General features: G+C 39.2%; 1 protein-coding gene across 1 annotated transcript in view; it reads left to right on the forward strand.

Moving 5' to 3' along the window:
* LOC139755050 (uncharacterized) overlaps positions 1-22,824 on the forward strand; it is a 213,219-nt gene that overhangs the window by 153,869 nt on the left and 36,526 nt on the right. Inside the window, exons 4-7 of the mRNA XM_071673047.1 lie at positions 1,952-2,017; positions 4,873-5,000; positions 13,029-13,156; positions 20,400-20,629. Of these exons, the coding sequence (XP_071529148.1) occupies positions 1,952-2,017; positions 4,873-5,000; positions 13,029-13,156; positions 20,400-20,629 (552 nt within the window). The remainder of the gene's footprint in view (positions 1-1,951; positions 2,018-4,872; positions 5,001-13,028; positions 13,157-20,399; positions 20,630-22,824) is intronic.

The raw sequence follows: 22,824 nt of genomic DNA on the forward strand, positions 1-22,824 counted from the left end.
CTCGCTAACGCGGGAGGCAGCAACAAAGTATAATGAATATGAATAATATATGTAAGAAAGGCTCTGGAGTGGATAGGTTTACAGGTGAAATGTTAAAGTATGGAGAGAAAGTGTGATAGAGTGAATGCATTTGATAGTAGAACGTTGTGCCTAAGGATTGGGTGAAAGATATTATTGTTCCTATATTCATAAGTAAAGGTACCAAAGATTGATATATCTGTTACAGAGGAATACGTCTGGCAAGTACACCAGAAGTTTATGCAATATGTTTGATTGATAGAGTGATGTAAGTGAATGAATGTGGAATAAGTGAGGAGCAAGGAAGTTTTAGGAAAGGTATGTGATGTGTGGATTAGATTTTTGATATGAGAACGATTGTGGAAAAGTATTTGTAAATGGTAAGAAGCTGTATGCAGCTTTATAGATCTGTAGAAAGCATATGACAGTCTAGTGGAAACCTTCATGGCATGTGCTAAGTATATATGGAGTAGGGGGACAACTGTTTGATGGTGTGAAATCCTTCTACAGAGGAGCAAATGCATTTAAACATGCATGGAGGGAGAGTTGAGTGAACACTTTGGTACTCATGTGGGTGTGAGACAGGGCTGTGTGTTGTCACCATGGTTTTCTTTTAACATTTATATGGATGGAATGATAAGAGAGAGAGGGAGACCACTTGTGACAGGGAGTTAGACGGGAAAAGTATTGGAGGGAAAGAAATTATGGATGAATGTGTAGATTGGCATATGTGAGGGAGGCATGCAAGGACAGGGATAAGCCTACCTCTGATGGGAGTTTCTAGAGAGAACATATATCAAAGATAGATAAATAGATAGTGATAAGAAAGATGAAAACAAAACTAGGGAAAGGGGATGCAGAGATGGAATGTGGTGGTGAGGTAGGGTGGTTGTGACAAACCTGTTTTTGGATGATACTTTGTTGTTCGCTGAGAATGAAGGTTTCAAGTGTATTTCATGTGCGATGTGGGTAAATGTAGGTGATTGAAGGTAAATGCAAGTAAAAGTAAAGTACTTAATGGTGTTTGAAAGGAAATAGAGTGAAAGTATAGATTTGCAAAGCTTCATAAAGTGAAGAAAGTGTACTAAACTTTTATAGAATTGGGGGAAGAAAGACTAGAGAAGGTGACAGAATCTAAGTATTTCGGAACTATCTTGGGTAAATCTATTTATGTTGAGGGAGAGAGCAGTACAGGGTAGAAGAGTCATTGGGTCCCTTAGGAGAATAATGAAGGGTAGAGGTGTAAGTATGGAACTGCAGGGAGAAACAGCATAATTCTTCCAACTCTGACCTATGTAGCCAAAACTTGGACATGGAATGAGTCACAGAGATCAAGATTCCAGGGTGTGAAAATGTGCTCTTTGAGAGGAGCTTGTCGTATGACTAGATGGAATGAAGAAAGAAATGAGGGGGTGTATGAGAGATTTGGTATGGCTGGGAATGTAAAGGGAATGAGCTTTGGAGTGGTAGAGTAGGTAAAACAATACTTTGACATGGTTTGAGCATGTGGAAAAAGATGCAAGACAGGGAGCTTATAAGGAGAGTGTATGGCAGTATGATTGAAGGGGTTGGTGTGAGAGGAAGATGTTCTGTGACTTGGAGAAATAGAGTGGAACAGTGCTGGAGGGAAAGAAACAGTGGAAGAATGTGTATAATGGTATTGCGAGGAGGCATGTAAGGAAAGGGATAAGTGGAGACTCTTTTGCTGTAGCCACTCTCTTGATGTAAGTTCCTGGAGGGACCGGGCATCAGAGATATAGATAGGTAGATAGATAGGATGAACAATTGTCTTTGTCAAGATCATCTCTTCTAAGAGAAACAGGTCACTTGTTCTGCTTACTGATATCCATGCATTCTAGAATTTTTATATACCTCGTAATTTTTCTCTTTCTTTCCCTCTGTACTGACAGAATTATTTTGATGCTTCTTACAGATGGTGATGAAGCCACATCCCAGGATACCTCAGGCAGGACATCTTCACCCAGCCTTGGTAATCAAGGTATGTTTTTTTGTTTTCCACTGAGTTCATATCTTTCATTCCTATGCATATGGAAAGAGTTACTGTGTATGATTTTTTTATTATGTTTTTTTATGCTTATACAATCATGTTTTTTATTCTGAGTAACAACTCTGGAACCACAGTTCCAAGAATGATGAATCATCTCTCCTTCTCTAGCCTTAGTGAGGCAGCATCAGTAATAAACAAACAGGAACCCCATTTGCACACATCCATTTTCTAGCTTTCATTTATAATGTTCTGAAACCAGAGCTCACCGTCTACAACCAAACCTATATACAACACCTAGATTTAGCTTGACTGCTCATGTCAAGTGTCCAAAGAGTAAATGACACTGTAAACCTAAATCTTAAGGCATTTTGGTGTGTCTGCATGGAGTAGCAGTCACTTGTAGAATATTGCCTTCATAATTTTCTAAAGAGTTTAAAGCAGTGATTCCCAGCAGGGGTTCCATAAACATCTGAGTTGCCTTAGAAATTTGAGTGCATTTCCTGTTTTTATGAGAGTAAATACTCTTAGCTATATAGATTAGAAAATGCTGACAATAACACAAATTATAAGTTCTGTTCACAGAATAAAATCTGGGTGAGGGATGCTACAGAATGTATTAAATGAGTTAAAGGTGCCTTCAGTGAATATTTGAAAACCAATGGGTTCAAGAATGGTCCTTTAAAACATAGGTACATCTTAACTTATACATATTCTGACCTCTTTGTTTAAAGACACTATTTCTATCTGTATAGCAGGCTGGCCACGAAGCACTACATCATCCATTGTAAGAAGTATCTGTTCATAGGTAGTATGGTGTGCAAATGAGTAACTTTACATTCTTAAACAAAAATTGATATTTAGGATATACAGGACAGTCTCTTGGTTTTTTAATCCTTTCAGTTATTGTTACCTAGTGCAAGAAATATTTTTTTATGAAATGGTACACAAATCTGCAAAGCCCACGGTTTGGGAAGAACATTTTATTACTGGAGTGGCCAGTCTTTAGTATGCAGAAAATATAACTTTTTTATTCATATAATTAATGCACAAAAATCTATCAACCAAAAATGTTTACAGTGAATTAAGAATGATTATTCTTTGTTTAGGAAAATTTATTATTTACCAGATTGGCCAATCCATAGTACAGGCAGCATGGGCATGGTGCTGCGTGTTGTGGATAACTGTGGGCACTACAGTTGTGGCAAATCCTGAGAAATGATGTGCAACTGTCCACTTTGGTCTTTCACAGGTTACTGAGGCCTTCATGCAGCTCTAAAATTATTCTTCCTATGTTTGGTTTGCCAGGCAACAGAGCCTATAGTGTGCCTTGGCTGAGATCAGTATTATCCCCTTATACTTGCCTTGATTGAGGACAACAGCACTGAAAGGATGAAAGATAGTTGGAAGTTGCCATTTACACAGACTTTTATGTTGATATATTCTGATGTATATACTTACATCCTCATTTTTCTTTGTCTTACATCCTATAATCAAATTGACCATGCTGATTGTTACTTGTGCATTTTCTTTAAGTGAAGAAATTTGAAACTTTTACACATTTCATTATAATCCCGTTTTACTTTTTCCAAAAGAAGGATCAGAGAAGGGGGCCAAGTGAGGATGCTCCCTCTGAGGCTCAGTCCTCTGCTCTTAATGCTACCTTGCTAATGTGGGAAATGGCAAATATGAATAAAAAAAAAAATTCAGTTATACTAAACGATACATCTTGTAGAATTCTGTCTTATAACTTTACACAAGATGCTATTTGATAGAACGGTTTTCCCTTTACAAGAGTGCCACTTGTAGAATCTTATTGACATGATTTTCAGATACACTGTGGATATTGTTAATTTTGAGTGTGGCTTTAGATAGAAGCATGCTTTTACAAATGTTTAGGGAGTATAAGAGAGCAACACTTGTGTCTGTCCCATAGAGAGGTGATTGGAAAATCAAAGTGACCTACAGACTAGTTTCTCTGTAATGAAGGGTCTGCATAATTTTGGTTAAGATGATAAAAAGTAGATGATTACTTAGAGAGGAAAACTATTTGAGAGAGAGACAAGGATTTAGGGGAATATGGTTAAATATAACAAACCTCTCAGATTCCTTTAAGAGAAAGGGCTTAGTTTTAACACAAAAGTTGTAGACAAAAGAGTAGTTTGGTCGCTTGTGCATTCCTTGATTATTAGAAGGCGTTTGACATTGCCCTACATAAGAGATTCATAAAGAAGCTGGATCAGTGGGCAGACATAAACAAAGAGGCTTCCTCAGTGGATAGAAAATTATGTTAGTGGAAGGGAACAGATAACATGTATGTACTTTCTTGAAATGGGTTGGAGTCACCAGTGGTATTAGTACCTATTCATGCTTTACATGAAGGGAATTTTACACCCATGGGGCCTCATCTCTTGAACATTATCTATTATCATACAGCCTGTTATATTTATGTATCTTGCTTATATTAACCATGTCTTCTGTTGTTTAATTCCATTCATCCACCGCTCTAACACTGTAAAACTATTTCCTCACATCTTTTAAGAAAATATTTTGTCAAATTTAGTTCTTGTCTTCTGTTGCTCTATCCCTATATCTTTTGAAGAAATGTCAACTGTCCACATCAGCAGTCTTTTAAAAACTTAAGTATCATTATCAGGTTACCCTTCACTCTTTTCTTTTCCAAGTTGGGTAAAGTTAAACCCTCCAGTTTTTTCCTGTAACTTCACTGTCTTAGTTCTGGTACTGTTTTGTTTTATGTTTTTTGATAGTGCTGCCACTTTTAGTTTAGTTGATGTTGACTAGCATGTGTTTTCTGTTTTTGGAGACATGATGATTTGATATCTTTTCAGGTTTGGTAGGACCATATCTCTTGAAGAAGGAAACTCATTGTTCAACAGTGTTGGATCAGCTAATGAGAGATGACACATACACTGATGTCACGCTTACTGCAGAAGGACAGAGTCTGAGAGCACACAGGGTTAGTTTATTACTATTGTACTCATAGAAGACTTTTATGTGTATTTAGGTATTGAATTGTGTGAACCAACCACATCGAATGCTTCATAATTGAATGGAAATTCAAAGTTAAAAGGAGTAGTAATGACTTGCACACTGTTAGGGAAATCTTTATTCTATTATTGTTGTAGAATAAAATCAATATGGGCATTTATCTATAATCCATGTATTCTTTTGCCTGATTATTTTTTTTTTTTTTTTTTCATACGATTCGCCTTTTCCCGCATTTGCGAGGTAGCGTTAAGAACAGAGGACTGGGCCTTAGAGGGAAAATCCTCACCTGGCCCCCTTCTCTGTTCCTTCTTTTGGGAAATTAAAAAAAAAGACGAGAGGGGAGGATTTCCAGCCACCCGCTCCCTCCCCTTTTAGTCGCCTTCTATGACACGCAGGGAATACGTGGGAAGTATTCTTTCTCCCCTATCCCCAGGGATTGCCTGATTATGCTTTATGAAAAATATCCTTTAAATATAATGTGACATTGTGCTAAGGAATGAGAAAAACTAAATACTGAAAGCATAACATTTAGAATTAAAGATAGTAATTGAAGTGCTTAAAGGCCAAGATACAGCCAGTTCATGAAACTGTCTTTTCATAACTAAGATTTTTGATTGGAGTGATTATCAATATAGTTTCTGCACCAGTTTTGAAACACACTTCTCATTAAAAGATGGCATTATAATTGGATTGCATAGCAAGTAATAAATCAAGGTAATTTTTGGATCCATTCTCAGTTTTATAATAGATAATCATTTTTGTAAAGCAGCATTATTAACTTTTGTAGGGAAAGATAACACCGTAATTGTTTTTCTATGTACACAGGTGGTTTTCCTGCCATAGTGAGGTAGTATTAGGAACAGAAAATCAACAGCCCCGTTTGCACACATCTGCTCTCTGATGGGCATGTATAACATAATACACCCAGAGCCTACTATTCAGAACCAAGCCCTGGAGACTATTCTGTGGTTTACATAGTTCACTTTATATACTCTGATTGTGCCCACTAACAGCATATTATCTGACATTTATGACATCAATCCCATTCCATGAACACCTGCCATTGTTCTCAGTACTCAGTTCCCAATATCTCAAAGTAATCTTCATGCCATGCTTCCATCATCTTCTTGGTCTCCCTCTTCCCCTTCCTTTGCCCAGATCCATAAATACTACATACAAATCCATTTGCTTTTCTAAGTATTTCTCACATACATTCTTCAAATCAAACACCTGATCCACACATCCTCAACCACTTTTGAAGCCACACTGCTCTTCCCCAATCTCATGCTTTGTACATGCTTTCACCCTCTCAGTCAGTACCCTCTCATATAATTTCCCATGAATACTCAACAAACTTATACATCTGTAATTTGACCACTCATCTTTATCCCCTATGCCTTTGTACAGTGGCACTATGCATGCATTCAGCTAATCCTCAGGCACCTCACCATGAGTCATTTATTATTTTTTTTTTATTTATTTTGCTTTGTCGCTGTTTCCCGCGTTTGCGAGGTAGCGCAAGGAAACAGATGAAAGAAATGGCCCAACCCACCCCCATACACATGTATATACATACACGTCCACACACGCAAATATACATACCTATACATCTCAATGTACACATATATATACACACACAGACACATACATATATACCCATGCACACAATTCACACTGTCTGCCTTTATTCATTCCCATCGCCACCTCGCCATACATGGAATACCATCCCCCTCCCCCCTCATGTGTGCGAGGTAGCGCAAGGAAAAGACAACAAAGGCCATTCGTTCACACTCAGTCTCTAGCTGTCATGCAATAATGCCCATAACCACAGCTCCCTTTCCACATCCAGGCCCCACACAACTTTCCATGGTTTACCCCAGACGCTTCACATGCCCTGATTCAATCCACTGACAGCACGTCAACCCCGGTATACCACATCGATCCAATTCACTCTATTCCTTGCCCGCCTTTCACCCTCCTGCATGTTCAGGCCCCAATCACTCAAAATCTTTTTCACTCCATCTTTCCACCTCCAATTTGGTCTCCCACTTCTCCTCGTTCCCTCCACCTCCGACACATATATCCTCTTGGTCAATCTTTCCTCACTCATTCTCTCCATGTGCCCAAACCATTTCAAAACACCCTCTTCTGCTCTCTCAACCACGCTCTTTTTATTTCCACACATCTCTCTTACCCTTACATTACTTACTCGATCAAACCACCTCACACCACACATTGTCCTCAAACATCTCATTTCTAGCACATCCACCCTCCTGCGCACAACTCTATCCATAGCCCACGCAACCATACAACATTGTTGGAACCACTATTCCTTCAAACATACCCATTTTTGCTTTCCGAGATAATGTTCTCGACTTCCACACATTCTTCAAGGCTCCCAGAATTTTTGCCCCCTCCCCCACCCTATGATTCACTTCCACTTCCATGGTTCCATCCGCTGCCAGATCCACTCGCAGATATCTAAAACACTTTACTTCCTCCAGTTTTTCTCCATTCAAACTTACCTCCCAATTGCCTTGATCCTCCACCCTACTGTACCTAATAACCTTGCTCTTATTCACATATACTCTTAAGTTTCTTCTTTCACACACTTCACCAAACTCAGTCACCCACTTCTGCAGTTTCTCACATGAATCAGCCACCAGTGCTGTATCATCAGCGAACAACAACTGGCTCACTTCCCAAGCTCTCTCATCCACAACAGACTGCATACTTGCCCCTCTTTCCAAAACTCTTGCATTCACCTCCCTTACAACCCCATCCATAAACAAATGAAACAACCGTGGAGACATCACACACCCCTGCCGCAAACCTACATTCTCTGAGAACCAATCACTTTCCTCTCTTCCTACACGTACACATGCCTTACATCCTCAATAAAAACATTTCACTGCTTCTAACAACTTTCCTCCCACACCATATATTCTTAGTACCTTCTACAGAGTATCTCTATCATATGCCTTCTCCAGATCCATAAATGCTACATACAAATCCATTTGCTTATCTAAGTATTTCTCACATACATTCTTCAAAGCAAACACTTGATCCACACATCCTCTACCACTTCTGAAACCACACTGCTCTACCCCAGTCTGATGCTCTGTAAATGCCTTCACCCTCTCAATCAATACCCTCCCATATAATTTGCCAGGAATACTCAACAAACTTATACCTCTGTAATTTGAGCACTCACTCTTATCCCCTTTGCCTTTGTACAATGGCACTATGCACGCATTCAGCCAATCCTCAGGCACCTCACCATGAATCATACATACATTAAATAACCTTACCAACCAGTCAACAATACAGTCACCCCCTTTTTTAATAAATTCCACTGCAATACCATCCAAACCTGCTGCCTTGCTGGCTTTCATCTTCTGCAAAGCTTTTACTACCTCTTCTCTGTTTACCAAATCATTTTCCCTAACCCTCTCACTTTGCACACCACCTCGACCAAAACACCCTATATCTGCCACTCTATCATCAAACACATTCAACAAACCTTTGAAATATTCACTCTATCTCCTTCTCACATCACCACTACTTGATATCACCTCCCCATTAGCCCCCTTCACTGAAGTTCCCATTTGCTTCCTTGTCTTACACACTTTATTTACCTCCTTCCAAAACATCTTTTTATTCTCCCTGAAATTTAATGATACTCTCTCACCCCAACTCTCATTTGCCCTCTTTTTCACCTCTTGCACCTTTCTCTTGACCTCCTACCTCTTTCTATTATACATCTCCCAGTCATTTGCATTTTTTCCCTGCAAAAATCATCCAAGTGCCTCTCTCTTCTCTTTCACTAATAATCTTACTTCTTCATCCCACTGCTCACTACCCTTTCTAATCAACCCATCTCCCACACTTCTCATGCCACAAGCATCTTTTGCGCAAGCCATCACTGCTTCCCTAAATACATCCCATTCCTCCCCCACTCCCCTTACCTCCTTTGTTCTCACCTTTTTCCATTCTGTACTCAGTCTCTCCTGGTACTTCCTCACACAAGTCTCCTTCCCAAGCTCACTTACTCTCACCACTCTCTTCACCCCAATATTCTCTCTTCTTTTCTGAAAACCCCTACAAATCTTCACCTTCGCCTCCACAAGATAATGATCAGACATCCCTCCAGTTGCACTCTCAACACATTAACATCCAAAAGTCTCTCTTTCGCGTGCCTATCAATTAACTCATAATCCAATAACGCTTTCTGGCCATTTCTCCTACTTACATATGTATACTTATGTATATCTCACTTTTTACCTTTTTACTTATGTATATCTTGCCTTTTTACCTTCTTTTAAACTAAAACATCCCCAGTTGTGTGATTTTTGAGCACACAACTCACAAACATTTTCCCGTTTTCATTTTTACTGGATATGCCATGCTTTCCAATTATACCCTTAATTGCTACATACTTAATTTCTGCAGATTCCCTAACACAGATTTGATCACTTATATCAAAACTACCAAAGCACTCTCATCTCTTCCCAGTCACCCATTTTTTGTTGTCTTTTTTCATTGTAAGAAATATCAATCTTGAACTCAAATCCTTATACTCTTTATCTTGGCCCCACAGTGCTAAATGCATCTCTAGAATTGTTTGACCAATGCATTTGTTTAAGGAAGCATTAATACTGTTGATTGTGAGAAAGGTGAAAGATAGCACTTAGAAAAAGCATGGCTTCATAGAAATTACCATTATTATCCGTCAACTGTCATTTATCATTTATTAGAAATATATGATTATAACATTGACGTATACACTAGAATATAATCAAAACACCATATCCTATCTTCAGCAAAGGCCATGAGATCACAACTGTGGCCAAAATTTGATAGCATTCTCTAGGAAGTAAAATTGACTATAAAAATGGACATTTAATTTATTTTTAATTATTTAACCAGAATTATTGCAATAGAATATAAACATACCTTCTTTGCTTTTGATATTCTTGATATATTTCTTTGTCATATGCCCATGTCTCTGACAGAAGTCCTTATTTAAGCCAGGCATTTAATGAAACATTAAGGCTTAGAAAAAAAAGTAGAGAGAAAAGAGAAAGAAATAATCTTAGAGTTTTGGGGTGAGTGGGAAATCCTATCTTTTTAGAACTAATAAAGGAGAATGTAGGTTTAGGGAGGACTTTAGGAGATAGAGATGTAAACCATAGTGAGGAAGGGAAATAAACAGAAATCACAACATCCCAACTTCTAGCTGCCAATGGCCACACAGTAATCATGTGACACAGCTGCTTGCCAAGCATTATGTGACCATTGTAAAGGTGGGGCTACACAATCAGACAGTTGTAGCAGGACCAACATTGTGATGCAGGGTAAATTGGTTAAGTTTTGAGAGGTCAGACTGAGAGAAATCGCAAGTCAGATCGCTTTGGACTCAACACTGTCAAGTATGTATGCAGTTAGAACCTCCGTAAATGTGAGAGCGGTAATTTATGCAAGGATGGAGCATTTTGTTGTATAAGTGGAGCAACTTTTCAGAAAAGAAAAATCTTGGCATCTGCAGAGGACTACCAATTTCTTGAAGGCAGATATGGTATTTGCATAATGGATTTCCAAGATGGGTTAGATGTTAGAGTGATTTTAAGTATATTTTATTGAGTAATGGAATTTCAGAGCCATTGAATAAGACAGAAAGGATGTAAGGGGTTCTAGAAAGTAAAACAAGGAAAAGGTGGGTTTCATAGGCATTAAACTGGTAAATTCTGTCCATATATGGATGTGAAGAGGCAGTTATGACAGGATGAGATGTAGATTACGAAAAAGATAGAGTGGTTGTGAAACAAGCAGTTATATGCAGAGTTAAGTCATTAGTGTCTGGGTGCATTTCGTTAACTAGTTAAGAAAGAAAATCTCTGACAAAAATGTAGGAAGAGCTGAAGAGCTAAGGTAAGAGAACAGAACCCTTATGGACACTGCTGTTAATAGGGAAAGAGGAAAAAGTAGATCCATCAACAGTTAGGGAGATACAGCAACCAGGAAGGAAGCTAGATGTGAGAGAGCAGAGTGAAGGAGGAAAGCAAAAAGAGGGGATCTTGGAGACCAGACCCTAATGCTACACCCTGTCTTAAGCTTTCAGTGTACTGAGGATTACAACATAGGATTTCCCAGAGTCACTATGCTAAAACTACATGTGATTGATGATCCGAGAAAAGACAGTTAGGTTCATAATGTTTAAGGATATGAGAATTGAGAAGTGACTTGAAAACTTTAAAAACAAACCATTTCCTGCATCTTGGAGACATTCATTGGTACAAACTATCCAAAGGAAAGCTGAACATTTGAACCCTTCCTATTGTTCTGAATTCTACTGTGTCCAGAGTCTTAAAATTACTTCTCAATTTCGTATTACAATCCATAATGCATGGTTTTTGCCAGAAGAAATACTCCAGTGATACCCTTCCCTACCTGGTCTTCCTCTATAAGAGTCTGGAAATCCTTGTCTTGTATCCCTCAATAGATTGGAAGCATAAGATAGGGTATGGCATCAGGATCTGGACTCCAAGTTCCCCTTTTTTTGGCTTTTCTCATGTACTCTGTTCTGTTCTCTCATATCAAGCTTCCTCTTTGCTAAACTTGAATTAAAGAAGCTAGACACCATTCAGTATGAATGGTTCTACTGAAACTGTTAATAGTGCACAAGTTTCATTTCCCCTGCTGATTGATTTTTATATTTTTTTTTTTCCATCTTTAATATTGTTTAAAATTGTAATTACAATTTTTTTTTTTTTTTTTTATACTTTGTCGCTGTCTCCCGCGTTTGCGAGGTAGCGCAAGGAAACAGACGAAAGAAATGGCCCAACCCCCCCCCCATACACATGTACATACACACGTCCACACACGCAAATATACATACCTACACAGCTTTCCATGGTTTACCCCAGACGCTTCACATGCCTTGATTCAATCCACTGACAGCACGTCAAACCCTGTATACCACATCGCTCCAATTCACTCTATTCCTTGCCCTCCTTTCACCCTCCTGCATGTTCAGGCCCCGATCACACAAAATCTTTTTCACTCCATCTTTCCACCTCCAATTTGGTCTCCCTCTTCTCCTCGTTCCCTCCACCTCCGACACATATATCCTCTTGGTCAATCTTTCCTCACTCATTCTCTCCATGTGCCCAAACCATTTCAAAACACCCTCTTCTGCTCTCTCAACCACGCTCTTTTTATTTCCACACATCTCTCTTACCCTTACGTTACTTACTCGATCAAACCACCTCACACCACACATTGTCCTCAAACATCTCATTTCCAGCACATCCATCCTCCTGCCCACAACTCTATCCATAGCCCACGCCTCGCAACCATACAACATTGTTGGAACCACTATTCCTTCAAACATACCCATTTTTGCTTTCCGAGATAATGTTCTCGACTTCCACACATTTTTCAAGGCTCCCAAAATTTTCGCCCCCTCCCCCACCCTATGATCCACTTCCGCTTCCATGGTTCCATCCGCTGACAGATCCACTCCCAGATATCTAAAACACTTCACTTCCTCCAGTTTTTCTCCATTCAAACTCACCTCCCAATTGACTTGACCCTCAACCCTACTGTACCTAATAACCTTGCTCTTATTCACATTTACTCTTAACTTTCTTCTTCCACACACTTTACCAAACTCAGTCACCAGCTTCTGCAGTTTCTCACATGAATCAGCCACCAGCGCTGTATCATCAGCGTAAATTCTATCATATTGTAATTACAATATGATAGAATTTACAGAAATTCAGTACCTTAGAATGATAATGTGATTTTCCCCAATAAGCTATCTTGGGTAAACACTGTTTTAAACAACAAATAGTCACATCCAGCTTTGTTGAGGTATAGCATTTGCTGGATAAAGCTTTTCCTCTCTCTTACTTTATACAAACCTACATACATGTGTACATACAAAAAAATATTGTCAAATGTGATGAAATCTTAAAATAATTTTGTTCCATAGGTTGTCTTGTGCCTCGCAAGTCCATACTTTCGCCAAGTTTTGAGTCGTGAGTTGAATGTACAGAGTGTGGTTATTTTACGTGATATTAAGTTTTCTGAGCTTCGCAACATCATTCATTTTATTTACACGTAAGTATTTATTCAAATTTTATAAATGAAACTCTATTTGCACCTTAGTACTCACAGTTTTCTGAGTTATTTCATTTTTGCTGGAATATCAGAAGATATAAAGGATACTGCTTTTGATTATATCCATGAATTTCTGATGATCTGTAAGTCATTCTTCCGTATGTGATGCACTGTTTCCCACTTTGATTTGTGAAGACTTATAAACTGAGCTAATTTAGTGCTTGTACAGTATCTCTCACTTTTGCTACAACTTGTGTGTGTGTGTTTATTTGTAACATTCTGTAAACTAATTTTTTCTTATGAATTAAGATCCCACAATTACAGTATTCAAGGGGATACATATTTTGCCTACGATCACTGTCGTTCTAACTTCACACTTATGATAGAACTCGCCTTTCATCCTGCTAGTCCTATGTTGGGCCCTACTTTTCTCCCAAGTACATTCTAATTGCTTTTGCTATCATTGCACATTTACACTTTGCTCTACTCTTCATATAAATCAGAATGAAATTTTATCTTCATCTGATAAACACATCCAATACTGTTTGACTCTTAGGGAATAAGAGTACTTGTATGGATGGTGTGGGTAACCGAGGCATCTAAACTGTTCCACTTACCCATTTTATGTTTGGGGTTCCATCTGTGACCATCTAATAGATTTTATGATGTTAAGCTCTGCCTCCCTGAGCTAAAAATGGGTGTTGTTCCCCCTCTAGCCTCATCTGATCCCTCTTGGATCTTGCCTCTTGTGTGGTAGATACATAGTCTCTCTCTCTCTCTCTCTCTCTCTCTCTCTCTCTCTCTCTCTCTCTCTCTCTCTCTCTCTCTCTCTCTCTCTCTCTCTCTCTCTCTCTCTCTCTCTCTCTCTCTCTCTCTGTCTCTCTCTCTCTCTCTCTCTCTCTCTCTCTCTCTCTCTCTCTCTCTCTCTCTCTCTCTCTCTCTCTCTCTCATACAAATGGATAGAAGTGAACCTGGTGGAATTTAATGAGGATAGACTTGATCAAATAAATTATGGGACAAGAAAGGATTCATTAGTGGTACCATATAAAGGCCCAAAAGGAATAGTAATTGAAATGGGAATAAAGGTAAAAGATTTGGGTGTCATCATTGATGAGAAAATAGATTACAGAGAGCATATTGAGAAGATAACACAATCAAGTTAAGTGATGATTGGTAGGATTTTAAGACCTTCCACTACAAGAAATAGAAATCTGTTGATGAATTTGTTTATTGTATTTAGAAATAGGATTTAATACATCTTTGTTTTATGGTCACTAATGAAACGAATAGAAATAATTGTTTTATGGTCACTAATGAAACGAATAGAAATAAACAGAGAATTGAGAAGCATTTCATGAGTAAAATTAAGGGGATGAACAGAAGAACTGCCTTGAGATTCTCGGCTGAAAGAACTGGAACAGTATAGACAAGAAAGAAGAGAAAATATATGATAATCTAACAAATGACAATGAATTGAAGATTTAAACAAAAATGTGTTAAACTTAGAGCATCTCAGCATGGTGGATGCAGAGTTAGTAAGTCTTCAAGGATACCATGTAACATACAGAAAATAGATCAGACAAAAATATGTAGCAGCCTAACCAGGAAGTAAGCATGAGTATTTGGTGTACTGCCAGGAGAAATCAGAAATATGCTTGGAACGTCTACAGAAACATATAAATGCATACTTGATGTTATTGAAATTAGTCCCAGATGAACCAAGAGTTGATAATTATATAATGCTGGTGGTACCGGAGAAGAATAGTCTTATTTTGTAAGCAAGATGTGCAGTGATTGCTTTGCCCTAGCCCAGCCATTTCAGCTGAATTTCATTGTAGGTAGGTAAATACACACACACCCACACGAGATAAGATTTTTGAACTCATATGTTTTAGCAGGTTTATAGGTCTCCTTAAGCACCTCTTGGATACCCATCTCAAAATCAAAGGCTGTCCTTAAATATTTTTACTTGTGTCTACTGACTCATCTAACTTATTTGTGGACTAGCATTTCACAAGTCCACTGTGTCAAATAGGTTTTCGATTGTGCTTCCCTTTCCTCTTTCCTTAGAATATTTTTTTCATCCAAGCCAAAGATCATCAGAGATAACTTCACTTTTCATAACTTCTGTCAGTCAAGTAGTGTTAACTATTCAACTGGTAACTATCTTGTGCAATCAAGTCTTGTGCAATCATATCTTCCTCCTTGTCATATTTATTATTTAGAACTAAATTTTTATCTCTGAATATATTTTAAAAATCTGCAGTCTCTTAAGTATTCCGTTCAGTGCTTCACTTGCTTTCCTGACTGAATACACTGCCTCATCAGTATTCCATTCTGCCTGTATGATTGAAAATCCTCAGACATCTGTTCTGATTCAGTTATCTTTACTTTGTGGCTTTCCTGATCAACCTCTACTACCTTCTTTGGTCCTTGAATACTGGGCAAACTATCTTCGTGACTCATCATACTCCATTTCTAGGATGTCCATATGTAAGCATACCCATTTTGAAGGCAACTTAAATTTCTTTACTTAATTGCCATTTCCCATGTCAGTGAAGTAGTGCCAGGAAACAGACGAAGAATGGCCCATCCACTCATGTACACACACACACACACAAACGTATATATACATATTTTTTCTCTATTTATTATACTTTGTCGCTGTCTCCCGCATTAGCGAGGTAGCGCAAGGAAACAGATGAAAGAGTGGCCCAACCCACCCACATACACATGCATATACATACACGTCCACACACGCACATATACATACCTATACATTTCAACGTATACATTTACATACATACACAGACATATACAAATATACACATGTACATAATTCATACTTGCTGCCTTCATTCATTCCTGTTGCCACCTCGCCACACATGAAATGACAACCCCCCTCCCCCCACATGAGCACGAGGTAGCGCTTGGAAAAGACAACAAAGGCCACATTCGTTCACACTCAGTCTGTAGCTGTCATGTAGAATGCACCGAAACCACAACTCCCTTTCCACAACCAGGCCCCACAAAACTTTCCATGGTTTACCTCAGACACTTCACATGCCCTGGTTCAATCCATTGACAGCACATCCACCCTGATATACCACATCGTTCCAATTCACTCTGTTCCTTGCACGCCTTTCACCCTCCTGCATGTTCAGGCCCCGATAGCTCAAAATCTTTTTCACTCCATCCTTCTACCTCTAATTTGGTCTCCCACTTATCCTCGTTCCCTCCACCTCTGACACATATATCCTCTTTGTCAATCTTTCCTCACTCATTCTCTCCATGTGACCAAACCATTTCAAAACACCCTCTTCTGCTCTTTCAACCACACTCTTTTTATTACCACACATCTCTCTTACCCTTTCATTATTTACTCAATCAAGCCACCTCACACCATATATTGTCCTCATACATCTCATTTCCAACACATCCACCCTCTTCTGCACAACTCTATCTATAGCCCACACCTCACAACCATATAACATTGTTGGAACCACTTTTCCTTCAAACATACCCATTTTTGCTTTCCGAGATGATGTTTTTTGCCTTCCACACATTTCTCAACGCTCCCAAAACCTTCGCCCCCTCCCCCACCCTGTGACTCGCTTCCACTTACATGGTTTCATCCGCTACCAAATCCACTCCCAGATATCTAAAACACTTCACTTCCTCCAGTTTTTCTCCATTCAAACTTACCTCCCAGTTGACTTGTCCCTGAACCCTACTGTACCTAATAACCTTGCTCTTATTCACATTTACTCTCAGCTTTCTTCTTTCACACACTTACCAAACACCAAACTCAGTCACCCTCTTCTGCAGTTTTTCACCGGAATCAGCTACCAGAGCTGTATCATCAGCAAACAACACTTGACACTTCCCAAGCCCTCTCATCCTCAACAGACTGCATACTTGCCCCTCCCTCCAAAACTCTTGCATTTATCTCCCTAACAACCCCATCAATAAGGAAACTCGACAACCATGGAGACATCACGCATCCCTGCCGCAAACCAACATTCACTGAGAACCAGTCACTTTCCTCTCTTCCTACTCATACACATGTTGTCCATCCTAAATAAAAACTTTTCCTGCTTCTATCAACTTGCCTCCCACACCGTATATTCTTGATACCTTCCACAGAGCATCTCTATCAACTCTATCATATGCCTTCTCCAGATCCAAAAATGCTACATACAAATCCATTTGCTTTTCTACCTCTTCTGAAACCACACTGCTCTTCCCCAGTCTGATGCTCTGTACATGCTTTCACCCTCTCAAATAGTACCATCCCATGTAATTTCCCAGGAATACTCAAACTTATACATCTGTAATTTGAGCACTCACCTTTATCCCCTTTGCCTCTGTACAATAGCACTATGCATGCATTCCGCCAATCCTCAGGCACCTCACCATGAGTCATACATACATTAAATATCCTTACTAACCAGTCAACAACACAGTCAGCTCATTTTTTAATAAATTCCACTGCAATACCATCCAAACCTGCTGCCTTGCCAGTTGTCATCTTCCGCAAAGCTTTTACTACCTCTTCTCTGTTTACCAAATCATTCTCCCTAACCCTCTCAATTCGCACACCCTCTCGACCAAAACACCCTATGTCTGCCACTCTTTCATCTGACACATTCAACAACCTTCAAAATACTCACTCCATCTCCTTCTCACATCACCACTACTTTTTATTACCTCCCCATTAGCCCCCTTCACCGATGTTTCCATTTGTTCTCTTGTCTTACACACTTAATTTACCTCCTTCCAAAACATCTTTTTATTCTCCCTAAAATTTAATGATACTTTCTCACCCCAACCCTCAATTGCCCTCTTTTGCATTTTTTCCCTGCAAAACTCATCCAAATGCCTCTCTCTTCTCTTGCATTAATAATCTTACTTCTTCATCCCACCTCTTACTACCCTTTCTAATCTGCCTACCTCCCATGCTGCTCATGCCACCAGCATCTTTTGCGCAAGCTATCACTGCTTCCCTAAATACATCTCATTCCTCCCCCACTCCCCTAACATCCTTTACTCTCACCTTTTTCCATTCTACACTGTTTCTCCTGCTCTTCCTCACACAAGTCTCCTTTCCAAGTTCATGTACTCTCACCACTCTCTTCTCCCCAACATTCTCTCTTCTTTTCTGAAAACCTCTACAAATCTTCACCTTCACCTCCACAAGATAATGATCAGACATCCCTCCAGTTGCACTTCCCAGCACATTGACATCTAAACGTCTTCCTTTCACATACCTTTCAATTAACACGTAATCCAGTAATGCTCTCTGGCCATCTCTCCTACTTACATATGTATACTTATGTATATCTCTCTTTTTAAACCAGGTATTCCCAATCACCAGTCCTTTTTCAGCACACAAATCTACAAGGTCTTCACCATTTCCATTTACAACTCTGAACACCCCATGTACACAATTATTCCCTCAACTGCCACATTACTCACCTTTGCATTCAAATCACCCATCACTATAACCCGGTCTTGTGCATCAGAACTGACACACACTCACTCAGCTGCTCCCGAAACACTTGCCTCTCATGATATATATACATAAATGCCCATGCATGCACATATACATACATATACAGATCAACATATACACATATACGTACACATACACAGACATGTACATATTCATACTTGCTTGCCTTCGTCCATTCCTGGCACAATCCTGCCCCACAGGAAACAGCATTGTTATCCCCTGCTTCAGCAAAGTAGTGCCTGGAAAACAGACAGAAAAAATGCCACATTCGTTCACACTCAGTCTCTAGCTGTTATGTTTAATGCACCAAAACCACAGTTCCCTATCCACATCCAGGCCCCACAGACTGTTCCATGGTTTACCTCAGATGTTTCTCATGCCCTGGTTCAGTCCATTGACACCTTTCAACCCCCGGTATACTACATCGTTCCAATTCACTGTATTCCTTGCGTGCCTCTCACCCTCCTGTATGTTCAGGCCCCACCCAATCACTCAGAATCTTTTTTCATTCCATCCTTCCACCTACAGTTTGGTCTCCAGCTTCTCCTTTTTCCCTCCATCTCTGACACATATATCCTCTTTGTCAGTCTTTCCTTTCTCTTTCTCTCCATATGTCCAAACCATTTCAGCACACCCCCATCTCTCTTTTGTCAATCTTTCCTCACTCACTCTCTCTGTATGTCCAAACCATTTCAGCACACCCTCATCTGCTCTCTCAACCACACTGTTTTTATTTCCACAAATCTTTCTTACCCTTTCACAGTAAAACAAAGACTCTCCCAATAAACTCCCACTTCAATATGCTTGGCACATTTCCATGCAACAACACTATACCCCTCCCACCCAAAATATTCTTTAACTAACTGCCAGCCACCCAGTAGAAATAAGAAGCTTACCCCAGCCTCCCACTTTAGTAACCTCTATTCACAGATCCCCTCACTCCCAACTAATATAACGCTGACAAAACACATACACACTGAAATAACCCAACAAGCACTAAACATCCGACCTCCCAACTTAGTCTTAAACTCCAACTCACCAGACATACACCCATCAGAAACCACACTTCCCAGACAAACACAAGCCACATTCTCCTGCTTACACTCTGGACATCACTCATATTTGCAACACTACAAATGCTGTTTCAACGCATCCTCAAGCTCTTCATGCCCATGATGCAGCTACAGTGAAGAAGACACCAAACACTTACTGCTCAGTTACCTGTACCCTCTGCACATAGACACACACAGCATTTACAGTGCTTTGTGACCTGTGGTCCCTACCAATGATCATGACCAGCTTCTATTTTGCTGCATTACCCTCTTAAGGATAGAAATGACTTCTGGGGCAGGAAGGTAAGGTAAGGTTTCAAATATGAGTGAGGTATTTTTGTACTCTCCCAGGGAGTATTAGCAGAAACTTTCATTTACTCATATTAAGATCTTTGATATAATTACTGATGTGCAATTTTTGAGAAAGGTGCATGATTTAATGCATAATTGCCTTTTTAAGAATCATGCATCTTTAGGTGAGAGGACAATGCAATTCCTTGTAGAAGTATTATAGTATTACCATGAATGACTAGCCATATTGTCTGCAAATTGAAGAATTCCAGTATGACTGTTTTATGCAAATCCTGTCTTTTAACCAGTGTCTAGATTTACTTAATCACAATAGATTGATTAATTAAATTTCACCTGTTTATGTAGTTATTATTGTCTTTTGTAGGGGTGAAGCTACAGTAGATGCATCTGAACTTGAATCTTTCATGAGAACAGCTGAAATGCTGGAGATTTCATCTCTCTGTGAAGGCCAGAAGTGCATCACTGGTCGTGGTCTTCTCTCACAAGGCAGCTCCAGTACAGGATTTAGCATTGGTGACTTTGAACGTCTAGTAGGAACCAAGAGGTCAAGAACAGAAACATCACCCACCCCAAGTAAAAATAGGAGATTCTCAGGTATTTTTGACTCAGATTTTCATATCTTTTTATGTCTGTTTTTAAGATGTCATTTTAATTGTAGGATCTAAAAAATAAAATGGTAAAATTTGAGAGGTATAGATATGTTAGATCTATTTTATCTGTACCCAACAGTGCTTGAAAGATATAATAAGCTTCCCATTTCTGGTAAAGTAGCTGTGGCCAAACATGGATAAGCTGAGCTACCATAACAGAGTGCCTGCCACTCTCAACATTTATCCTTCATAGGCCACTGTATCATATCCCTTAAAAACAAACAAATGAATTAACCATCAGGTTACTAACTCTCCATGTAGGTCTCAGAGCATGTAGATTGGGATTTGCTAAGTGATAGTAAAGTAAAATCCACAGACACACCAGGTTAGAATGATGTGGGTCTTTTGTTGAATAGATCAAAAGTGTTTTTTTTATTTAATTGTAAAGAAGAGTGATTTTCATGTCTTATGCACTGTACTGTTTAAGTTCTCGGTAAAGACAGGTTAAGTTGAAACCTGCTGAGCTGCTGTTTCTAGATGAAAAGATTTTTCATAACGTTAACAGTGTTGGTGGTTTGGAATAGTATTGAAAACCACAATCACTACCACACATAACCTTGGCTTTTCACTTTTTTTACTTAGTATAGCTGGCTTAGCAGCAGTGGTGAAATATTGAATATAGTTATATTCCAGATAATGTAAAATTATGACCTGTTCTCCAGCTACATGTTATATTTGCTTGAGACCCTGCAAATCAGATTTGTTGTTTAGTTAAATGATCCTGCTTAACAGGATGTATAAAAAGAATTTTACCTCTGTGTTTTATAGAAGGGAACTAAAGGGGGTAGGAGTAGGGGCTGGAAACCCTCCCCTTCTTTTTTTCAATTTCTAAAAGATGGAACAAAAGAAGGAACCAAGCAGGGAGTGCTCATCCCCAGTGAAGTCTCTGGCTCGGAACATATAAATGTGTGTAGATGTAAACAAGATGAGAAAAAAGGAAAGATAAGTAGTATGTTTGAAGAAAGAAATCAGAATGTTATGGCTCTGAGTAAAACAAAGCTCAAGGGTAAAGGAGAGGAGTAGTTTGGAAGTGTCTTAGGACTAAAGTTAGGTGTTGGTTAGAGGGCAAGAGCTATAGAAGAAGTAGCTTTGCTACTGAAGCTCGAGTTGTGGAAGTGTTTAAAAGAGTGTAAGGATTGAGAGGGTGAAAATGAAAGTGGATAGCAAGAGATGGGTGATTATTAGTTCTTATGCACCTGGCCATAAGAGGAAAGAGCATGAGAGCAGCTGAGTGAATGTGTCAGCAGTTTAATGCAAGAGACCCTGGTATTAGTATGGACAATGTAAATGTGAAGATGAGTAGTGTGGCAGTTGAGGGTATAATTAGGGGCTTGGAGTATTCACTGTTATTAATGGAAACGATGAACAGCTGGTGGAGTTGTGTGTTGAAAAATGACTGGTGATTGGGAATACCTAGTTTAAAGAGAGAGACATGCAAAAGTATATGTATGTGAAATAGGAGAGATGGTCAGTGAGCATTATCAGATTACACATTAATTGATGGACATGTAAAAGAGAGACTGTTAGATGTAAATGTGCTGAGAGGTGCATCTGGTGGGATGTCTGATAACCCTCCTGTGGAGATGAGGGTGAAGATTTGTTTTTGCAAGAGAGTAGACAGTGTCAGTGAGAAAAGTGTGGAGAGAGCAAGTGAGCTTGGAAAAAAGACTACTGAACATCATAGCTTAGCTTAGCCTACCTTAAACGTTCTTAGGACACTTACATTAGCCTAAAGTTGGACAAAATCATTTAACCCAAAACTTATTTTATAATAAAGTGTTTCTTTGCTGTGACCTTTCTTGGTGCCTTTGGGTGTAACTTCATGCTGGGCAATTATCTTTAGCTTCATCTCAAGAGTAAATGCCTTCCTTTTCTTCTCACCAGAGGCATGAGACACAGATGGGCATTTTGCAAAGATAATAGGTTACAAAGACACAGAATCCAAACGACCCTGGCAATGCAGTACACTGTAGAGTAACGGTTGTTTACACTCATGATCACGTGACTGACTGGAGGTTGAGGCTCGCTGCTGCTGCATAGCATCACGATAGAGTATCGTACCACATATCGCTAGCCCAGGAAAAGATCAGAACTCAAAATTCTAAGTATGGTTTCTACTGAATGCATATCACTATTAAA

The sequence above is a fragment of the Panulirus ornatus genome, chromosome 18 (assembly GCF_036320965.1).
Source record: "Panulirus ornatus isolate Po-2019 chromosome 18, ASM3632096v1, whole genome shotgun sequence".
Classification (NCBI taxonomy): Eukaryota; Metazoa; Arthropoda; class Malacostraca; order Decapoda; family Palinuridae; genus Panulirus; species Panulirus ornatus.